The following is a 22,140-nucleotide window of genomic DNA, read 5'->3' on the forward strand; positions in this document are numbered from 1 at the left end:
TTTTATTTTGTTGCAAGACAAATATATTCCTTTTTCTGTTTCTAATCAGCTTGAAACTTGTCTGTCATATTAAAGGCACTCTACACGGCAATGAATGTGACATTCGCCTAATATTCACTAGTAAATTTTCCTTGTGCATACATTTTAAATTACAGAGAATGATTAACCAACCGTAAAAGTTTGGTGAATGTCACATGGTCCCACTATTTTATAAATATGCTGTTTACATTAACAATTTGGAATCAGTTTTCAACAAAATGTAAATCATTTTATTTTGGCTTGTGCCAAGCAAAGTACATTTTAGAAATCAATTAAATAAAATTACATGTAAGTAAAGATTGCCATTTTTATTTGTCTCAATCTAGTCCACTATGGGTGATACTGGTCCAAGAAAACTCTTCAATTTAGAATAACAAGACTGTGCGGATGCTATAAAAAAAGAATAGAAAATGTTAAAATAATGTACATGAAAAATAAATCACTAATCAAGATTATTCTTATTCCAATGTGACCCGAGCCTTTACAAGTGGGTCATATAGTTTGTAGCTACATACACTGTCACTTTTTACTGCCCATAATACAAATTAAAGAGGTAGTATACGGCATATGTGTTCTTTAGGAAGCCATCAAAATAAACACTGTTAGACCTAATAGTGAGGTGAGAGACTTATTTGAACTAACTCTGAAAATGTGTCATGAGAGACAAGATTCTTGCCCTTCTATAACATCTCTGCCAGTTTCTGCAAAGAAAAAAAGTCACCCATACATAGAACAGATGGGCTGCCACCTGGCAGTGCAAGCTGCAAATATATGAGGGGCCTAAGTAGAAATGCTTGCAATAGAGGCCCAGCCATCCATAATTTGTCTGGTCTGTGCTCCACTTTTCTATTTGCAACCTGAATATGGCTATAAAGTTTCCTGTTGTAATCAGATTACAACTTTCTTAAATGTTCACGCTGCGGAAGAGCTACTGTAGTGATCACCATAGTCAGGATTCTATTGGATGGCTTGGTCACATGCTTCCTTGGGGATGATGACCTGCTCTGTGGTGCTGCAAAACAGCATGATACAGATGCCATGTAGGCTGGGTGGGTCTATAAGACACTAACAGTGAGAACACTTAAACAGGCATAATTAAATAGAACCTAAGCCTACTCACACATATGCCACGGTCCTTGTACATACAAAATATGGAGTATGTTATGTATAATTTAACATACAGAGTGTAGGGGTAAGGGGCATGTATTGTACAGCACGCAGGAATCAGGAGTATGTAATGTACAGAGTACAGGGTCGGGAGCATGTATCAGCAACTAAGCACCCCTCTCCCCTCTCTAAGCAAAAATCCTACCTCCAGCACAAAACCAAAACTTCCTTCTTCCAAGCAAACCCCCTCTCAAGAACAGCAACAATCCTTAACACCCCAGCCCCAAGGAAAAACCCTGCTCACCCATGTCAGCAAAAACTTCACACACCCTAATAGCCCCCTTCCCGTATCATCAATTAAAATCTCCCACCCCCAATAAAACATCTCCTCATCCTCAAGAAAATTCCTTCTCATACCATCAGATAAAATACTCCACCCCTGAAGAAAATCCCTTTTCACGTCATTAGATAAATTCTCCCATCCCTCAAGAAAACATCTCTGCATGCCTGACAGCAAAAATCTCACACCCCCACACCCACAAAGAAAACTCACCCCATCAGATTAAGTTCCTCACCCCCAAGAAAACACTACTCACCCCTACTGCAAAAATGACATTCTTCCCAGCATTACAAAAATTCACCAGCACAAACATCTCTGCCAAGCCAAAAATCAACCCCCCCCCCCAAAACCCACCCCAGCACAAAAATCATTTCTGTCCAGCACTAAACCCCCATCGTCAGCAACAATTACACCTCCCCCAAGAAAATCCCTGCTCACCATGTCAGCAAAAACGTTATACACCTAATACCCCCCCATCAATAAAAATCTCCCACCCCCAGCACAAAAAACATTGCTCCCCAGCACTGAAATCCCCACCAGGTGGCAGCCTTAATGCTTTGGGAAACAGAAATCTGATACTGTATAAGACCAAGAAGTACTGACACCTCTAGCAGACATTTGGAGACAAATGTTTTGTTGTAAGAGGGTTAAATTATGTTCTTGTTAGGTAGACACCGCTTTAGGAGAAGAGATATCTAGCAGAAATGAAGGCATCAAGTAGAGCCACCTTGTTCAAAGTATGGCTTCTGCAGATCCAACATAACCAAGTTGATGTCCCTCTGAGTCACCAGTCGATGTACAGGGGGAATAATACAGGCAACCCAATGCACAAAAGCCTTTACTAGAAAGACACCTCCAATCTCTGAAAGAAAATCACCAAGGCAGATATCTGACTACTGATGGCACATAATGCTGGCCCTGGCCACATGGGAGGAATGATGAAATGCATCCCACACAGTACTTCCTATAATGGAACTTCCTTGCTTTGCACAAAGTGAAGAAAGCCTTTAAGGTGCAATGGTAGGCCATAAGAGAGATTGACTTCCTAGTTTTCTAAGAAGCGTAGGGGTGATAGCATTTAAAAGGCCTATGTCTTTCAGGACCTGGGTTTCATCAACCATGCCATTTTAAACCAGTGACCGAGTAGCAGGGTAGAATACTGGTCCTTGGGACAAGATGTTTGGATGATCTGGTAGTGCCCATGAAGAATTTGCCAGGAGCCTTTTTAGGTCCACATACCACGGTTTTCTGGGCCAGTTTGGAGCAATAAGGATTACCAGGGTGTCCTCCCTCTTGGTCCTGCGAAAGAATCTAGGCAATTCAGAGGTAACAAGGTATAGATCAGAACTGATCCCATGCAGTTACTGAGATATCTACTGTGAAGGCTCAAGGATTCCTGGTTTTGGTGACAAATCTGTGCAGTTTGTTGCTGAACCTGGGCATAAGGAGGTCTGTATCTGATGTCCCCCGCCTGCGACAAATGCCTTAAAACGGAGTTCCACCCAAAAGTGGAACTTCCGCTTTAAGTGCTCCTCGCCCCCTGACATGCCACATTTGGCATGTCATTTTTTTGGGGGGGTGTGTACCTAGTTTAGAGCGGGACTTCCTGTCCCATTTCCTCCTTCCTGCTCTTGGCCGCCTAGGCAACTCCACCTCTCCCCCTAGGCAGCCCCTCCCTCTCTGCACTCTTCTAGGACACATCACAGGTCCCAGAAGATTGCCAGGCCAGTAGCAGAGAGCAGCGCGACTCACGCATGCGCAGTGCGCGCCCGGCCATAGAACCGAAAATGGTCACGGGCGGGTGGAAGGGGGGAGCGAGGTTCCGGGCGCCCGCGTTGCTGGACCATGGGACATGCAAGTGTCTGCTTATTAATAGTCAGCAGCTACACCTTTTGTAGCTGCTGACTTTTAATAAATGAAAAAATGTGTGGAACTCCGCTTTAAAAGACTTCTAGGCGAAGGGTTCATTCTCGGGGGTTCAGGCATTGGTGACTGAGGTAAACCAGCTAACAATATTCTACTTTTGGTATGTGCATGAAAGACAGGGCCAGAACCTGAAGTTACATCCAAGCCAAAATCAGGCCCTCTTAATTTTGAGTTGCATAGCTTCTGGTTCCTCGCTGATTGTTGACGTAAGCCACAGTAGTGGTATTGTCTGAGTGGATTCTAGTCTGGTGACCCTGCAACTAGAGGGATAAGCATTGAAGAGACAATCAATTCACCCTGAAATCCAAGATGCTGATTGGGAGTTGAGATCCCTCCAACAAGCAGGCCACCTGAACCAAGAGGGCCACTAGGACTCTACCCCAGCCTGATAGGCTTTCATCTATCATAAGCAACTTCAAAATCATCAAGAAGACGGTCTTTCTCGACTCCAGTGCCAGCTAGATGGACCTGTAGGGTACCCTGCAGCCAGTCCACATGCTGCACACTGGCCAAGGTGGGTGCCAATAGCAGGGTCCATTGACTAAGCACAATATAGGCAAGTCCTACAGCTTCCATCCAGCAAGGTGCAATTAGGATCCACCACTGCTGAGGAGAAAACCTGAGCTGTCTGGATAGCTGCTGGAGAAACTGCAGTGGCTTAGAGAAGCATCTAGGGAAACGTGCTAGAGTCTGTAAAGAGATGTGGCAGTGGGAGGGGTTATATAGAGGTGTCCTGCAGCTTTCATTGATTTGCCAGTGTCCAATCACTTGAAAATAATCCAGTGGTTACAAAATTAGCTCCCTGTGTCCTGTGATGCAAGATCAAAAGTTGAGCTTTTACCAGAAACTACTCTGCTGAAAAGAATTATGCTTTGTATTTGGGAATGCTCCTTTAAAAAATGAACAGTTTCTTGATGATGTTTCCTCCCGAAATTCACATGCAGGACAGAATCTCTCCAGCCTAGACAGATATCCAAAGGTGATCTTTGGTGAATTTCTGTTTGCATTCACCCTACAAGAAAATAATTCTTTATGCATTAGGCCTTTTCTATAACAACAATCCTCATCACTGTCAGAGAGTAAAATAAATTCTCTCTAACAATTAAAAGACAGCAATAAAAAATTTTAACATGATGTAGTAGTATCGACATCACTGGGTGTCGCTAAGCATAGACATTGGAGTCCTAGACCACAGCCTCTAGCATACCCACAAGTCCAAATCCTTTCAAAAAAGTACATTTTAAAAATGAAATTCTAAATGTAATTCATTAATACAAATACCAACCTTTTTCCAGATCTTAGAAGTTGGAATCCTTCATTTATTTGAGAAAAAGGCAAAGTATGGGTCACTAAACCTTCCACGTCAAATTTGCCTGTCATGTAGCTAGATACCAACTGGGGGATATGGTCCCTAGTTTTAAGACCTGAAAAGTTCAGACTCTTGATTAATACAGGACTATGAAATAAAAAATATAATCAAATTATATAAATGTGTTATGTATCAGGCAAGCACAAATTTACAGTATATGGAGCTCTCAGCCTCACCCTGAACAGACATTGTCCAGCTTGCAGCACAACAATCTAAGTGCCAATAGACTGAGAGTTATTCTCACATCAGCAGTTAACTTTTTACATACATACAGTAGCTGCAATGATGTGTTTTTAAAGGAAGCATGCGCCATTGCTGTAACAATTTAGACTTTTAAGAAAAAAAAATAGTAAAGTCCTTCAAAGAGTAAAGCCAGCCATTCATGGTTCAAATCCTTCCGGCCATACATGGTTTCTGCTGAACTGGCTAAGATTCAAACTGTTAATGGGCAGGCTGAATGTACCAAGTTGATCGATCAATCAACTTGGGTACAATCAGCCTGCTGGATTCTCTTACGATAATCGTTAGAGGCTGCTATAGCTGCTAGCGATAATCACTGTCTACTTCCAGCAGGGATGGCTTCCCCTGCCTGTCCATGCACCCCGCCAGGAGCAGACAATTGCTCGGCAGGAGGGATTCCCCTGTCAGCATTGTCTATGTTGATGGGGAATCGTGCACATTTTTTTCCTGCAACCCGTGGTATGGCCTGCCTTAGGTTGTTATTTAGAGCTTTTAGAGATAAGGCATATAGATTTTAAAATATTTCTCAATGAAAGAAAAAATAAAAACAGTGCAGACAAAATATTTACTGAAAAAAAAAATATACAATAATAACAACAGCAAAATCAATAGGAGAGCATGGCAGAGAACATCGGCGCAGATTAACACAGAAACCTCAGACATGATATATTGGAGACTCTCTTAGGAGAGAGTTAGGCTGGGCTATGGAGGGGGTGGGAAGGGCTGACAGAGGTTGAGTCAGGTGCCATCCAGCTTTTCAGAACCTTGACCGACTCAGTAATGTCAGCAAACTTCAGCCCACTGTCAGCTGAAAATGGGTCACAAGAGTGCAGAACAAACTGCACTCCTGTGATCCATAGGAGACGTATAGCCAAAAAACCTTTGGCTATACTTCTCCTTTAAGCTGTAAATGCAGAGGTGAGCAGATTGGGATCATGATACAGTGTGGTGTTGTAAAGCGCAGAAGAGATTATAGGTCACAAAAAGCATTGGAATAAGAAAAATGAATTTATCACTCTTTCACTTTATTTCACTTTATACTCACAGACTTTTTAAGTAATTGGCACACAGCTTCTAATATGATTTATTGCTAAATGAGTTGAAGCATATGTATTTAATTTTGATGTAGACTCCATATGAGATATATATTTTTGAGTAGGTTTATGTGTATTTCTATGTTATTTGGATTCCGTTTATATTAGCGCTGCACTTATTATATACAGAAAAAGTGAAAAGTACATGACAAGGTTTTGCCTGTTCTGTTGCTCTAGCAGTGTTCAATCACCTTAGCAAAAGTCAGATCTGACAGAGTCACTGCCTTCAAAAGTCACTCGTGTGTAGTTTTGATGGAAAAACGAGAGCTCAGATCAGCAGTTGCACCAGCTTTTGGAGGCCCTCAAGGAAAGCATTTGCAGAAATAACATGACTCATGCCCCGTACACACAATCAGTCGGATGTGAGCTTTTGGTCAGAAATTCCGACCGTGTGTATGCTCCATCGGACTTTTGCTGGCAGAATTCCAGCCAGCAAAAGATTGAGAGCAGGTTCTCTATTTTTCGGTCGGAAAAAGTTCCTATCCGAAAATGCGTTCGTCTGTATGCAATTCGGACGCGCAAAAAATCACGCATGCTCGGAAACAATTCGAAGCATGCTCAGAAGCATTGAACTTCATTTTTTCGGCTCGTCGTAGTGTTGTACATCACCGTGTTCTTGACAGTGGAAAGTTTAGAGAACTTTTGTGTGACCGGGTGTATGCAAGGCAAGCTGGAGCGGAATTCCATCGGAAAAACCATTCAAGTTTTTTCTGACATGATTTCTGATCGTTTGTATGGGGCATAAGGAGGTGAGAAGCAGGATATTATGATACCCCCTCCTGATGAGAGTTTTCAAAATGCAGTCATATATTTATTTTTCCAGGTGCTACAGTGAGATAACCCATATATTACTTTACAGCATGAAAATACGATTTTAAAGAGTATAAATATTATATACATCAGATATCTAGATCACACCGCAATGCACATATTCCTGTAGATGATAGCATAATCATGTTTAGTATCAAATTAAACAACAATAAAGAAAAAAAAAACAAATCGAAATTCGGCCGAATTTTGCATCTTTCAGACTTTAGGATACATCTGAATGTCCGAATAAAAAAATAATGAATTTCAACTAATACGAAATAAATTATAGCGAATATAATGAATGAATTCGACATGATTCGGTAATTCATTAAAGATCTAATGAAACAAAAGGTTAACTCAAAGTAAATCTTACAGTCCAATCAGCTGATTAATTTTTTGCTGGAGGTTGGATTACTGGCAAAGTGCATTCCTGAGAACTGAGTGAGAAGGGTGTTGTATTGTATTTGAGCAGAGGAGAAGAGATATTGTCATTGTGTGTGTTAATAGATTCAATAAATAAACGACTTTCCAAACTAGGAATCATTGTCACGAATATATATACGTACATAAATATCGAATTTCAACTAATACGAAAGAAATTATAGTGGATATAACAAATTAATTTGACATGATTCGAGATTCAGTATAATGAATATCGACACTCTACAGAAATAATGAATTATCCGAAAATGAATTTACGTAACATAACGAATAAAACATAATGAAATTATGTACAGTATTTTACGAATGACATCGAACTGAAACTAAACAAAATTTTCCATTGTGCACAAGTCTAGTTTCCACACATTTGCAAATACATGTGTAAGCCACAGAGGCTGTGACAAGGCACCCCAGTATTACCTGCAGTCCTAACTTTATACATTTTGAGCCTCTATAGTAGGAGCAGGACAGTTTGGTTTTCTGCAGGCTGGCTGGTAAGTTGAGCTGGAAATTTTCTTTGTTGTTGTTTGACATGCGTCGCCCTTCCATGTGCTCCTTGGTGTTAAGGCCAGTTATAGGTTGGGGCAGTTGCCGTTTGTTTGTACTGTTATGCCCCGTACACACGGTCGGATTTTCCGATGGAAAATGTCCGATCGGAGCGTGTTGTCGGAAATTCCGACCGTGTGTGGGCTCCATCGGACATTTTCCATCGGAAAATCGGACACACAAAGTTTGAGAGCAGGAGATAAAATTTTCCGACAACAAAATCTGATCGCGTCAATTCCGACCGTGTGTGACCTGTTCCGACGCACAAAGTGCCACGCATGCTCAGATTCCGAAACGGAACAGCTCAGTCAGGTAAAATTAGCGTTCGCAATGGATACAGCACTTTCGTCACGCTGCAATGTTAAAAATGGTTTAATACAGCGCACTCTCTTCTTCTTCTTCTTTATAATGGGACAAGAATGAAGTAGTTTTGATGCTCATATTCACACACACTTCTCACAAACTAATTTCTTTACTATTTATCGGGATTCCCTCAATATATTTTGATATATCTTGATTTGTCACATCTGACATCATTATTTTTTTTTTGGTTTTTAAGGCCGATTAATTTTTTTAGGGTTTGTATTTTTTTCAAGGCGTATTTTTGGTTTTTGGTATTTTTATTTGTACACGTGAAAATTTTTGTGTGTGTTTTTTGGGTCAAGTTACCACAACACCATTAATATGTTGTTCTATTTAACCTGTAGGAGATTGTTTGGTGTTGTTGTCCCTTGTCAATTTCACATTTTATGTTAGAAATGTACCTGAATCGTCACCAACAAACTGTCATTTTTTGATGAAAACACACAGGAGAGTATAATTTCCCAAATAAAAAACTTTTATTAAGGGGTCACAACTAAACAAAGAGGGAGGCAACGCTGGAGAAACAGCAGAAATGGGTGAAGCCTTGGACCCCGAGGGCAGACATCACTAATTTTCACGCAAAATTGGTGGCCTGAGGAGTCCTTATCTAAGGGAGTGCAGTCTGGTCCAGAAGTCCCAGAGATCCGGAAAGCAGCAGATGACATCTGTGTCCCCAGGCTGTGGTCATACAAGAGACTGCAGCTTTTGTCAGACCAGACTGAACCCAGGGTCATCACTCTCTGGTCTTCCTTCCACGCTTCCTTCCACGCGGTGGCTCTGGTGGTGGAGTTGTGGCAGCAGGAGGAGGAGGAGGATGGTCCAACTTAATCACGTCGGTCTTGGGTGTTAGTTCCCCACTCACCCCCTTAGTTAGGACTTTATAAAGAAGGTCCTCATACAGCTTGCGTTGACCCTCCTGCATGCCCTGCAGTTTTGTGGCAGCCATGCAGGCAAAGGCCTCTTCAGGAGTGGGTAAGGCTCGGAGGGATGCAGAAGCCTCCTGAATGAGCCTTAGTGCAGAATCCTGCATGGGAGTCGTCTTCCTCGCTCTTTTATATGGAAGGCGGAGGGGAGAAACCTACGATTCGGTCCCAGGCTTCTCTTGGCTGACACTTAGCCCCGCCTCCTCCTGGCTGCCACTAATCACCGCCTCCTACTGACTGCCACATTCCACAACCTCCTCCTGGCTGAGGTCTTCCTGTGTATGAAAAAGGGACATAGTTTTAGTATTTTATTCATCAATCACACTCAATTTTCACCTTCTGACTGTTGCAACTTGAATGTTCACAAATATAACAGACTAGCATTCTGAGCCCAGCATTTTTCATTCTTGTCCCAATTATTTTTGCCCACTACTGTCTATTGATATGTAAAAAACTTTTTCAATCAGCAATTAGTGATCAATACTAACATCTAGTAAACATCATTTCTTTATTGTCCTGAAATCTGTAGAGGAATGCTATACCTGACTCCAGCTGGGCTCCTCCACTTCTTCTTGGCTGGAAGGCCCAGGTTGGACATCGGAAGCCTCAGCTGGGGTGGAAGGAAGAGTGGAAGGAAGGGTTGAGAGGGATTCCCTGACTTCAGTGTGGTTGACAGAAATCGCAGTCTCTCATAGTACCACAGCCTGGGGACATAAACATCATCTGCTGCAGCTCCGGACCTCTGGGAATCTGTGACCTTCTTGCGCTCCCTAAGATAAGTGCTCCTCAGGCCACCAATTTTGGTTTTTAAATAGGGGATGGTTGCTGTGGGGATCACCGGCTTCACCAACTCCAGCAGTTTCTCCAGCGCTGCCTGCCTCTTTTGTTTATTATTATAATGGGGATGTCTCACTTGCCACAGACAGGGCAGCTCCCTGTATTTGTCTATGAACAGGGGGAGGAAGTTGTGGTCATTGAAGCCATCCATTTTCTCTGCAAGACACAACACAACACAAACCCTAAGGTCAGGCAAAAATCTCCTAATCTTGTTAAAATATAGGCTTCAATTTCGAAGCAGTATAGGCCCCAGTTTAGATCTTACCTTCGTTAGCACGATCGGCGCTTTCGATGCTCCTTCCTCCACTCACAGATCGTACGTAATACGCACGCGTGTTATGCTTTATACACACTGCGCATGCGTGTAACTCCGCCCGCCCCTGACGTTCTTTCTAGTCTATTCCCCGCCCCTTTTCGTTCTGTGCAGTGGGGGAAGAGCACATGGCGGATACACAGCAGGATCGTGCTAATTATAGCAACGAGGAGGAGGAGGAGGAAAGCCTGGAGCCGGAAACGGCTCCCCAAAGGCCTCAAATATGTCCTTTGGGGAGATGTTGGAGATGGTGGACATCCTGAAGAAGGCCGACTATGATGGAAAGTATGGACCTTACCCCAACCCCAATGTCAGAAAGGCCAAGATAATTGCGAAAGTGGTCAAAAGTCTGCACCGGAAATTCGGGGTAAGACGATCGAAAGATCAGCTCAGGAAACGGTGGTCGGACCTCAAATTACGAGAACATGAGCAGTACAGAAAGATCCGGAGAGTGCTGCAAAAAAGTAAGTAGTTGTCCTGTGTTACTATTCTTTATGTTTCTTACGTTAGTGCTGCTCCATGTGCTTTTCTTACAAGTGTACATTTTAAAATGGCAACTTTCATGTTCATGGGCACATTATTCGTTCGTATCAAAGATTTTTCTTTCGGCCTCTAAAACACCATTGTTTAGGCCATATGCATTTGGCCACAATTTTTACGCCCTACTTGTCAGAAACTATTTTGGTTGTGTAGATGGCTTTGTTACTAGAATGAAATGCAAACTAGATTCTGTGTAAGGAGAGGACACTCAGCAGCTGCTTTCACATCTGGACACTGGAGCACTAGTGTGGGACACAAGAACACCATTTTTATTAGGGGGCCACACAGGTGCTCCAGTGTATACTATGGGGGGTCTCCATCTGTGAAGCTTGTACCAAACAGGTAAAGTATTGAAGCTTGACAAAGGACACTGAAAACGCTACATTTTTTAACTCTGCCAAAATAGACAATTGTACCCCACTTCCAAGAAATGTTTCCTATTTATAGTTCTGCCATCAAATCACTGTGTGCTAAGTATAGCATTTGTGTTTTACATAGGGGAAAAAAGACTCGGAGGACACCCCTCATCCGAGGAGACCAGAGACCCCCCACCTCTGGAAGAAGGGGAAATTCCCCCAAACCAAGAAGTGCAGGAGGATGAAGAAGACGTGGTGGAACTAGTCACCACAACAGGTGAGTGTCTGCGACCACAGGCTCAGGTAAGAGATGGATGCCGGCATATTTTTGATACCTGTTTTTGTTTGGTTTATCTCTTTTTAGGTGATCGTGATGTTGGGGATCCAGATCCTTTCACATCAGAAAGTGCCCAGATCCTGATCGGGGAGATCATGGGGTATAATTTACAATTGGAAAACATAAAGAAAAACATCAGTGATGTTATTCTAAAAAATAAAAACATCATTGATGTTTTGGGACGAGTTTAAAACCCCTCCCAATCCCTTGGTTTTTTGGTGTGCTCCAATGTTCAAAATGTTTGCAAGATTTGTAGAAAAGCCTAATTTGTAGGATGCACACAGTGTGCCAACATGTGCTATCTGCCATCACGGGAGATCAATGGACGCGTTTTGGGGGTGCAACCCCTTCCTCAATAATAAAGTAGCTGAGAGGAAGGGGTTTCTCCCCCAAAACACGTCCCTTGATCCCCCATGATAGCAGGTCGCACATGTTGACATTGGTAAATTTGTGTGCATCTTCCAAATTTGCCTTTTCCTGGGGTGACTTCACCCCATCTGAACGCAATATCAAACACAGTTCATAAATACTCATGTCTGATATTGCCTTCAAGTTCTACCAAAGGTGAACTTTGTAAGTTCAAGATTTGTGTCTTTCTTGTTGGTTTTACACATGCCTGTTTTATCTTAAATAAATGGACCTTTATCTGGTTTATAATGCTACCCCAAAAATTGAAAAACAACAAACATGTGGGTTTGTTAGAAAAACCTTTTCGAAATGCACATGTGATTGTGCAGGTATTAAAGAGATTGTTAAGCAAGAATGTGTGGATTATTGTGTCAACGCTAATAAAACACTTTGTTGGTGATGTAATTGGTGTTTTCTGTGAAAATGGGGGTTATTTCCTAAGGGCAAATCCTGTTTGCACTACAAGTGCAGTTTCAGTGCAGTTGCAAGTGCACTTGTAGTGAAAAGTGTCTTTGCCTTTAGTAAATAACACCCAACAGTGCTTTGTATAAGGTTACACAATCACGCCATTTTCTGGACTCAACACATTTCTGTCAGGGTCAGCTAAAACAAACACAAGCAGTAAATATCCACAAAGAATTTCTTTTTTTTGCTTTTTTATTTTAAAAAGGCTTCACAAATTTGCACACAAATTGATGGCCCCCCTACCCGCAAAGAACTCCAGGTATCGTAACCGGACATCACGTGCACTCAGGGAGGGCAAGACAGGACGGCCGCTTTCAAGCGCCGTCAGTGTTGTTTCAGGTATCACTCCGGCCTCAGGCCCAGCATAGTTGAGCCAGCATAGTTGGCCGAATGTTTCCGTAAAAAGTTATGGAGAATACAGCACGCCATGATTATATGATTAAGTTTATACTCCGCCATATGGATAGGTGTCAGAAATAGGCGGAACCGGCTGGCCAGGATTCCAAATGTGTTCTCCACCACTCTTCGGGCTCTGGCCAGCCGGTAATTAAAAACCCTCTGTTCCGGGGTGAGGGTCCTCATAGGGAATGGCCGCATAAGGTGGTCCCCCAGCGCAAACGCTTCATCAGCAACGAACACGAATGGGAGTCCTTCCACATTGTCCTCTGGAGCTGGCAAGTCCAAGCTGCCATTCTGGAGACGCCTGTAGAACTCCATCTGGGCGATGACTCCACCATCGGACATCTGGCCATTCTTCCCCACGTCCACATACAAGAAGTCGTAATTAGCCGACACCACCGCCAACATCACAATACTATTGAACCCCTTATAGTTAAAATAGTACGACCCCGAGTTGGGTGGTGGGATGATGTGGACGTGTTTCTCATCAATTGCCCCTCCGCAGTTAGGAAAGTCCCACTGCTGGGCAAAGTGGGAGGCTACAGTCTGCCATTCCTGTGGCGTGGAAGGAAACTGTTGAAGAAAAAATAAATTAATTAATATTTTTGCTCAGAAACATGGCAAGCAGATTAGGCACAAACATTCTGGGGCAACCTCCAGATAGCATTTATTAAGGGGAATTTAACAACACCAAACTATAAGGTACACCTATCATATCCCCCTCCCCCCTCTCATGGGCCATTTCTAACATTATGGGGGGTGTGGAAATCTTGGACAGGTAACCCTCTTCACTTCATTGAGAGATGAATGCCTAAATACAGGGTATTACTTGGAACAGCCCCTCCTTAGTTACACTATTGGCAGCCCACTGGACAGGTAAGAAGTGTCAGAATACAAAGATATAAATACACACTGTACACATTTGAGCACATTTGAACATTCTGCTATTACCTGTCTCAAGATAATAATAGGATCTAAAAACTTCAAACAGTACCATTTGAAAGTATACAGGCAGGCGCTTGCACTACATGCTTTGGGGAATTCATCCATAAATCAGAGCACAAAAGAGATGGGTATAGTGTGTATGGGTTTGGCAAAGTCAGCAGATAGATGATTGAGGATAGATAGAGAATTGGTATCAGCTGACTTACCAGTTGGGGAGGAGGGAGGGTTAAGAAAAATGATTTGGGGACACCACAAAAAAAGCCTCTGGCACTCTGCCTGAATTTAAAGCACAAATCACATTTCAAAACATTTTAGGGGGTGTTTGGGGTGAAGCACTACTATGGAGATGATAAAATACATTGTTAAGTGACTACATTAGGTGAATATAGGGCAGGAGAACATGCTGGGGAGGTTATTGAAGGACAATCTGTATGAAGGACTAAAAAATTAATTACATACAAATCCAGCATGCATTAGGACAAAGGGGACATTCACAGCATATTCCAATCATGGTAATTAGGGAATGAGGAAAGAAATATAATATATTATCAATCATTATATAAATAAAATGTGATATTAAAGGATAAAAATCTAACCTTCATATACTCCTTCTGCAGGACCTGGATGATGGCAGAACAGGTCTCTGGGATGATGATCCCCAGAGCCTGGGGGAGATGCCTGTCGAGAACTTCAAGTCCTGCAGACTTCTCCCTGTCGCCAAGTACCGCAGGGTAGCGACGAGCCTCTGCTCCGGAGTGATGGCTTGCCTCATGCAGGTATCCTGCCTGCTAATATAAGGGGTCAACGAAGCCAACAGACGGTGAAATACGGGGTCCGTCATCCGGAGAAAGTTCCTGAAATAATCAGGATTATTCTCACGGATCTCACGGAGCAAAGGCATGTGACAGAACTGGTCACGCTGAAGCAACCAATTCTTGGTCCATGAACTCCTCCCCACCCTGTTCATGGACTGGACTTGTGTCAAGGTCAGGACCCCAACACCAAGCCCCTGCACAGCATGAACTCTACGAAGAGTACGCATACGCAACATGGCTAGAAAACGGTCGGCTGCTCAGAACGAAGTAACAGAACGCACTGAAGAACAGCAAGGCCTGTGAAGAGCGACCTGAAAAACAGTAACGAACGCACAAGAACACAATGACTACTTAAAGTCACGCGGAACTTGCTTGCACGCACTGAAGAGCAGATACAAACCCACAAGCACAAACTGAACGGCAGAAAACGATCTGAAAACCACGAGTCTGAAAAAGCGCGAATCGTCTCTCACCAAACTTTTACTAACACGAGATTAGCAAAAGGAGCCCAAAGGGTGCCGCGCTTGGTTCTGAAATGGCCTTTTCTAGTCTCGTCGTACGTGTTTGACGTCACCGCGTTGTTGGCGATTGGAAATTCCGACAACTTTGTGCGACCGTGTGTACGCAAAACAAGTTTGAGCCAACATCCGTCAGAAAAAATCCTAGGATTTTGTTGTCGGAATGTCCGAACAAAGTCCGACCGTGTGTACGGGGCATTAGTATCAAATTAATCATGATATACATTCAGAAAGATGCCTGTTATGAATACAAGTTAATCCTATCAGTATTTTTGAATCATGTGTGCATTTTGAGAGCGGAAGTTTAAGGCTGTACTTTCAGGTCACCTTTATCCAGGTTTCAAATGCAGAGCTGCTAAATTGCTTTATGATGGACAATTACAGTCATTTATAAAAACACCAGACTTTGGATGTTTACTCTCTTAACTGTCAGCTAAAGCCAGGTTTTCCAGGGTCTGTCCTCATGATGTCAATGATTGCTAATTAACGATTAAGAAGTTTTATGGCCTGCTAATTTACAAGGCTATTAGTGTTATGGCCTGCCAAAGCTGACATGTACTGTTTATATTACTGCTAAAAGCCTTAATGGCAAGGTTTTGAGGTCTTAAAGCAGGGTTCCACCCAAAAAATGGAGCTTAGGCTTTTCTGAATCCTCCCCCCCTCCGGTGTCACATTTGACACGTTTCAGGGGGGAGCAGCTACCTGTATAATCCAGTAATTTGCTCCTACTTCCGGGCATAGATAGTCGCAGTATCCGTGGATATCTATGTCATACCCGGCGCCTCCTCCGCCCCCTCCCCCCGCTGTCTTCTGGGAGACACACAGGTCCCAGAAGACAGTAGGGACCAGTGAGATCGCGCAGCGCAACTCGTGCATGCGCAGTAGAGAACCAGGCTGTGAAGCCACAAGGCTTCACTTCCTGATTCCCTTACTGAAGATGGCGGCGCCTCCACCCGAGAGCCGAGGAACAGATTGGCTTCGGGTGCCGACATCGCGGGCGCCCTGGACAGGTAAGTGTCCATATTTTAAAAGTCAGCAGCTGCAGTATTTGTAGCTGCTGACTTAAAAAAAAAAAATTTGGCGGAACTCCACTTTAATAGAAGTCTTTTGAAGCTTACAGAAACTGTCATGTGTTTATGTTTCGGCGATATGAATGGTTCCATTTCCGGCAATGAGGTGTGACTTGTCATGCAATTTGCAATTGTCAAATCGCATGACAAGTTGCACTGGTGTGAACACGGGTGGTAGTGCTACCACCTCTAAATGACATCCTATGGTTTGTTGACAAACACAAGCTGGCAGGGATCTGCCATTTAGCACTGGTAGTGCTAAAGCTGCCAAATGACAGATTCCTGGCCACTTTTATAGGTGTACATTCAACTGCTTGGAATAAATCTCTGACCATCTAACAGCACTTTTAACTTTTTTTTTTTTAAATTAGTACAGGTCCCTTGTTGCACTTCCCAGCTACCTATGCCCTTTTTTAAAACAAGCTGGCAAATGGGTTGTTGCTCTTACTCTTTGAATAGATGTTTCATAAAGTTCATATCACTAATTTGGCATCTATCGCACCCTGACTGTTATAGGTTCCAAGGGTGGACTAACCATTTGGGTACTCGGGCACTGCCTGAGAGCCCGGTGCTGATAGGAATCCTGGAGCCAATAGCGCTGCTTATCTGAGTATGATGGAGGGCCTGCCGACAAGGCAAATACACTACACTGGCTGCAGCGACTGTTGCTCCTCCTCCCTTCCATCCTTAGCAATCAGCAAGCACTGTACCCCCTTCTCCAGCCCCCAACATTTGTCTGTAAACAGAAAATGCTGGAGGCTGGAGTGGGGCTGAATGGGGGCGCCAGGGAGGGAGAGACACAAATTACCTGAAGCCCGGGAGTTACGAGAAGATATGATCAGTTACATCAAACAAATCATGCAGAACATACAGAACTCTAGCTAAGGTTGCCACCCCATACCTTTAAAACTGAACACATACTAATTACACAGGATCTGTGGCTGATTAAGGTGGTAATTGAACTCACTTGGTGCTTTATCTGCATTAAATTAGCCTCAGAACCTGCGTAATTTAGATGTGTTCGGGTTTAAAGGGATGAGGCGGCAACCCTACCTCTAGCTGAAAAAACTCAATGGAAACGACTGAAGAGTGTCAGCAGCGATGTGTCACACTGTCACTTGACACATGTAATGCTGGACAGCTGCAGCAGATATCTAATCAGTGTGTTCAGGCAGTGTGCAATGTACTGGTTAGGTAAGGCAGTTATATAAAAAAAAGAGTAACATGTTAGACAAAAGCAAGGAGAGGCATCCCCTGATCAGTGTGTATTTTGTCTAACCTGCAAACTGAACACAGCCTTAACACACTGATTCGATTTCTTGAAGACGTTGCAGCTGGCATGTGACGAGTGACAGTGTGACACATCACTGCTGATGATCTTCGGTTGTTTCTATTGAGTTCTTTCAGTTAGAGTTCTGTATGTGCTGCGTGATTTGTTTGTTGTTGCCTTTGGAGGATTTACTGCTGGTTCAGGCTAACAGCTTCACTGACTCGTTAACTATTTATTGTTCTCCAAGTTTTTTTTTTGGAAATTGGAAGCGCTGCTGCCTTCTGTCACTTGGATGTACTTTGTAAGGAGGATTACTGACTTGATCTTGCAGAGCTGGAGTAGAGTGGCCCTGCAATATTATACTGGGTTCAGGCACAATTGCATAAATGCAATCTTTGACCATCTCCTGTAATATGCCTGCAGTCTCTGATCATCTCTTGTATCATGCCTGCAGTCTCTGACCATCTCTTGTATCAGGCCTGCAGTCTCTGACCATCTCTTGTATCATGCCTGCAGTCTCTGACCATCTCTTGTATCATGCCTGCAGTTTATGGCCATCTTTTGTCTCATGTCTGCAGTCTCTGTCCATCTACTGTAGTATGGATGCAGTCTCTGACTATCTCCTGTAGTATGTCTGTAGTCTGACTGTCTCCTGTAGTTTGTCTGCAGTCTCTGACCACCTCTTGTGGTATGACTGCAGTCTCTGTCCATCTCCTGTAGTATGTCTAGCACAAAATAATGTGCACAACTCTTTGTCAGTGCAGTTGGGGTCCCCAAAAGCTCATCAGTTGACCATCACTAGGATTCAGTCTCATACCAAGCTAAATATCCGCAACATAAATAGAGTAAAAAAAATGGTTTTATCCAATGCACTATACTGTGCAAAACAACAAACAAGTAACCAGGCTGCAGATCCAAAAAATTGTGTTCCCACAACTTACAGTAAATGAATGTGAAAAAAGGACCCCTGAGAAAGTCACGTGGGTGTGACGTGTTGGGCGGAGTCGGGTGATGTAGCACTGTGCAGGCTGAGTGCAGCGAATGGGACAGGAGCCGCTGCTCCGTTAGAATGTTGTGTGGAAGCGCTAGACTGCCGTTTTAATGTACCTGTGCTATTGTGTGGAATTGATACGTTTTACATGCTACACTATTGGGAGCATTTGTTTGATTGAGGAACGGAGGATCCGTTTAAAGCATAAAAAGTCCCACGAGTATAATTGAATCCAGAGAGGAGATGAGAAGGAGGACAGAAAGGATTTGAGTATCTGATGAGGTGGGATTTGAACCCCAGCAGGGGAAGCTGTTTTTAGCCCTGGAGACAGGTATAAAATTAAGGTGAACGATAGTGGGATTCACTTTATGCCATTTAAGACCCACAAGGGTGAGGAAAAACAGAATATAAGGATTGCACAATCTATAACTAAAAGAAAACTTGGACACATATGAACGTTTTGTTTAGTCACTGTATATGAAAATTATATTGTTATATATTACGCCACTGGATATTTGTATATTGGATAATAGGAGCAGACAATTTTTTCACATTCAAAATAAATAGAGTGTATGGGAGTCAGCACAAGTGCTCTGTGGCTTAGAGTGGACCTTTTACCACGAAAGCCTCTTTGACGTGTGTCCCTATAAGCCCTCTTTAAAGCAAGTGAATTTTCAAGTCTAAACCAGGCAAATTACCTGTTAGGCCCCTTTCACACTGATCGGACTCCACCAGGAGTCTGCTTGCTCAGCAAAGGATCTGTCCATTTTATTTATTGTCTTTTATTTTGTTCTCTTTTAAGGTCCATGCACAGTGGGCTTAAAAAATGCTGCTTTTACAGGAGTTTTACGTTTAGCCTGTAGCATTAGCTGAATGTTATCTTATGTGTCCATGCACATTAGGATGTTTTTAGAGGTATTTAGCTCAGCGTTTACAGGCAGAAAAAAACCCATATGGTTTGCGTTTTTGAGAGTTTTCTGACAGAAAAAAAGAGCTAAATGCTCCTAAACGCACCTAAACTCCTGTACAAAAATGTTCTGTAAATGTGTTTTTTTCTGCCAAGGAAGCCGACATTTTTTTTTAAGCCCAGTGTGCATGGACTCTTAAAGTCTGCAATTTAATATTTATTATTTATTTTTGTTCCTAATTAGCTTTTAATTGTGTTCAGATTTTTAATACTGTATTGTATGTATCACTCTGGAATTTTTTTTTTTTTTTTGGTACATTTTGAAACATATTATTGCACTTTTTTAAATTTAAGATTATGTTTTTTTTTCTTAACTGTTTAAACATTTATTTTTAACATAGTGTAGAGAAATGTTGTGATGAATGCATGTAATGTGGGTAGTGCAATATGTAGGTGGGGTGTGGTTGTGGCTTGAGTGTGGGCGGGGACATAGCGGGGCTCCATGATCTCCTATTGCCCAGGGGCCCCATGAGTTGTCAGTCCTCCCCTGAGAGAGTCAGAGTCATCAATGAGACAACCTAGACTGATTGACCAACAGGACCAATTCTGAATAAAATGTCAGCAGTCCACATGAAAAGAGCATTTGCAATACGAGACAGAAGTAGACTGGGCTCTGCAACCAAAGTTAATAATAGTATTGGAATATATGAATTAATAATAAATCTTACTTGAATTTCATGACAATAGCAATAGAAATTCAGCATTATAAGTTGTTTTAAGTTGTTTCAAAATAATTAAACACATACAAACAAACTTATATTCACAAATAGAGTTGGGCGAACAGTTCGGACCAAGCATCAGTTCAGGCTGAACATTGGCTGTTCGCCTCATTGGATGAAAACCCAAATTTGCAGAGTGTTTGGCGGGTGTTCACCCCCGCCGAACGCCCTGCAATGCACTGCACTGCACGCTGCACAGTGCATTCTGCACCATGCGCAAAGCTTTACCCAATTAGTGCACAGTAAAAGCTGGTTGTTAAGAAACGGGAACGGAGTCCTTAACAAGCGATGAGTCAATAGCTGTCAATGGGCTTCCCAGCTGACAGCTGAATATAAAAAAAATCAGTGTGGCACCGCCCCCTTGTGACATCACTGACCCAGCATGCACTGGTCTGTGATGTCACAAGGGGGTTGTGCCACCAGGTGACGTGGCTAGGTGGCCCTGCCCTTATGGCCCTGCCCTTATAAGAACTGTCAAACGGCGGAGCTTGCTGTAGGAGGTCGGCCTTCATGGATAGCGGGTTTATTTATTTTTTAATCATTCAAAGTTTTATTGAAGAGTAAAAAAGGAGGAATGCACAATACGCAAATCGCTGATGCAACTGCACAAGTTTTTTCGTAACATCTTACTAAAGTGTATATTAACCTGAGAATATTGTCTGGCTAATTTCAGCGTTTGTAATTTACACATAGGTTAATTACATCTGAACTATTCATATGTCAACAAATCCAAAGATAGCAAAAAAGGAAAAAAAAAAAGTTCAATCTGGCCGTTATCATCAGACCAACAATATCAACATATAGAGAAGAAAAAACATTGATAACCATATTCTAGTCTGAACGTTTGTCGTCATCTGCTGTCAAAATGATAGCAGAGGATGAAAAGAAAGGTAAAGAGAAGAAAAGAAGGGTGAAAGAAGGGAAAAGGGTCAATTGGCCTCTAGAAGTCATTGGTGAGGGCCATCAATGGGGAATACCAGTTAGGATGTCATGGCGTCTACAAAATCCTGGGAGCGGGGGTTTTTTTTGTTTTTTTTCGGGTGCGTCGGTCGGAGCGATAGCCAATGGATTTACATCGGGGACACTGTTTTTTTATTTTTTAATAAAGGAATTGTCAAAAACTGTCTCTGTGTTTATTACTTTTTGACACTTTTTTGGTGAATGGGTAGGGGTACTATGTACCCCATACTCATTCATATGGGGGGGTGGGATCTGGGGGCTCCCTTGTTAAAGGGGATTCCAGATTCCCATAAGCCCCCTGCCCGCAGACCCCCATAACCACCGCCTAGGGTTGTGGGGAAGAGACCCTTGTCTCCATGCCTGGCTGCTTGTGCGAATAAGGGTCTGGTATGGATTGTGGGGGGGACCCCACACCGTTTTTTTAAAACATTTTTCTATTTCCGGCAATGGTATTGTACTGCTGGAAATTTAAATGTCATTTCATTCTTTTTTTTTCTGTCATTTTTGCTGCAGTATGTTCTATACATGCTACAGATGCATTACTTTACAGGCAGACTAAGGGGACCCCTCAGGCACTATATTTAAAGGAATTTTTCATTTTATTGTTGTACTTTAAGCATTATTAAAATCACAGCTCCTGAAAAAATGATTGGTTTTAAAAAAAATGTAGTTCTGCTGCGAACCAAATGGGGGGGTGTTCGGCCCATCTCTATTCACAAATGTGGCTTCTTGTTATGCTTGTCATTTTACAAAGTGCAAAACATATGAAAATAGCTAATTTCATCATGTTTTATAGTAAATTGTACCTCCAATGAAGCTGCCTTTCCATGTGCGCCCTGTGAGAAGCAGAAGAGGATCAAATGTAATGTTTGTATTTTGGGGAGCTTCACCTATAACCACACTAGTCCCATATCCTGGATGAGTACACTCCAGTGCTGCTACCTAGTTTAATAGGATAAAGAAAATCATAATGAAGATGAGTACAACTTTGAACTAATATTCAAATAACTATAATTTGCATTAAACTATATA

General features: G+C 42.5%; 1 protein-coding gene across 4 annotated transcripts in view; it reads right to left on the reverse strand.

Annotated features, from left to right (window-relative positions):
* Positions 1-246: 246 nt before the first annotated feature.
* Positions 247-22,140, reverse strand: part of LOC141110150 (alcohol dehydrogenase 1-like) — a 74,838-nt gene continuing 52,944 nt past the window's right edge. The window contains exons 7-9 of one of the 4 annotated variants that reach the window (XM_073601375.1): positions 21,915-22,050; positions 4,698-4,836; positions 247-429 (exon numbers count right to left, since the gene is read on the reverse strand). In XM_073601375.1, the coding sequence (XP_073457476.1) occupies positions 405-429; positions 4,698-4,836; positions 21,915-22,050 (300 nt within the window). In that variant the 3' untranslated portion in view covers positions 247-404. Of the gene's footprint in view, positions 430-4,697; positions 4,837-12,711; positions 13,427-21,914; positions 22,051-22,140 lie in introns of those variants that run through there. The other 3 variants (XM_073601381.1, XM_073601370.1, XM_073601366.1) reach the window with 3 other exon arrangements.

This window comes from Aquarana catesbeiana, linkage group LG01 (genome assembly GCF_042186555.1).
Source record: "Aquarana catesbeiana isolate 2022-GZ linkage group LG01, ASM4218655v1, whole genome shotgun sequence".
In the NCBI taxonomy this organism is placed as follows: domain Eukaryota; kingdom Metazoa; phylum Chordata; class Amphibia; order Anura; family Ranidae; genus Aquarana; species Aquarana catesbeiana.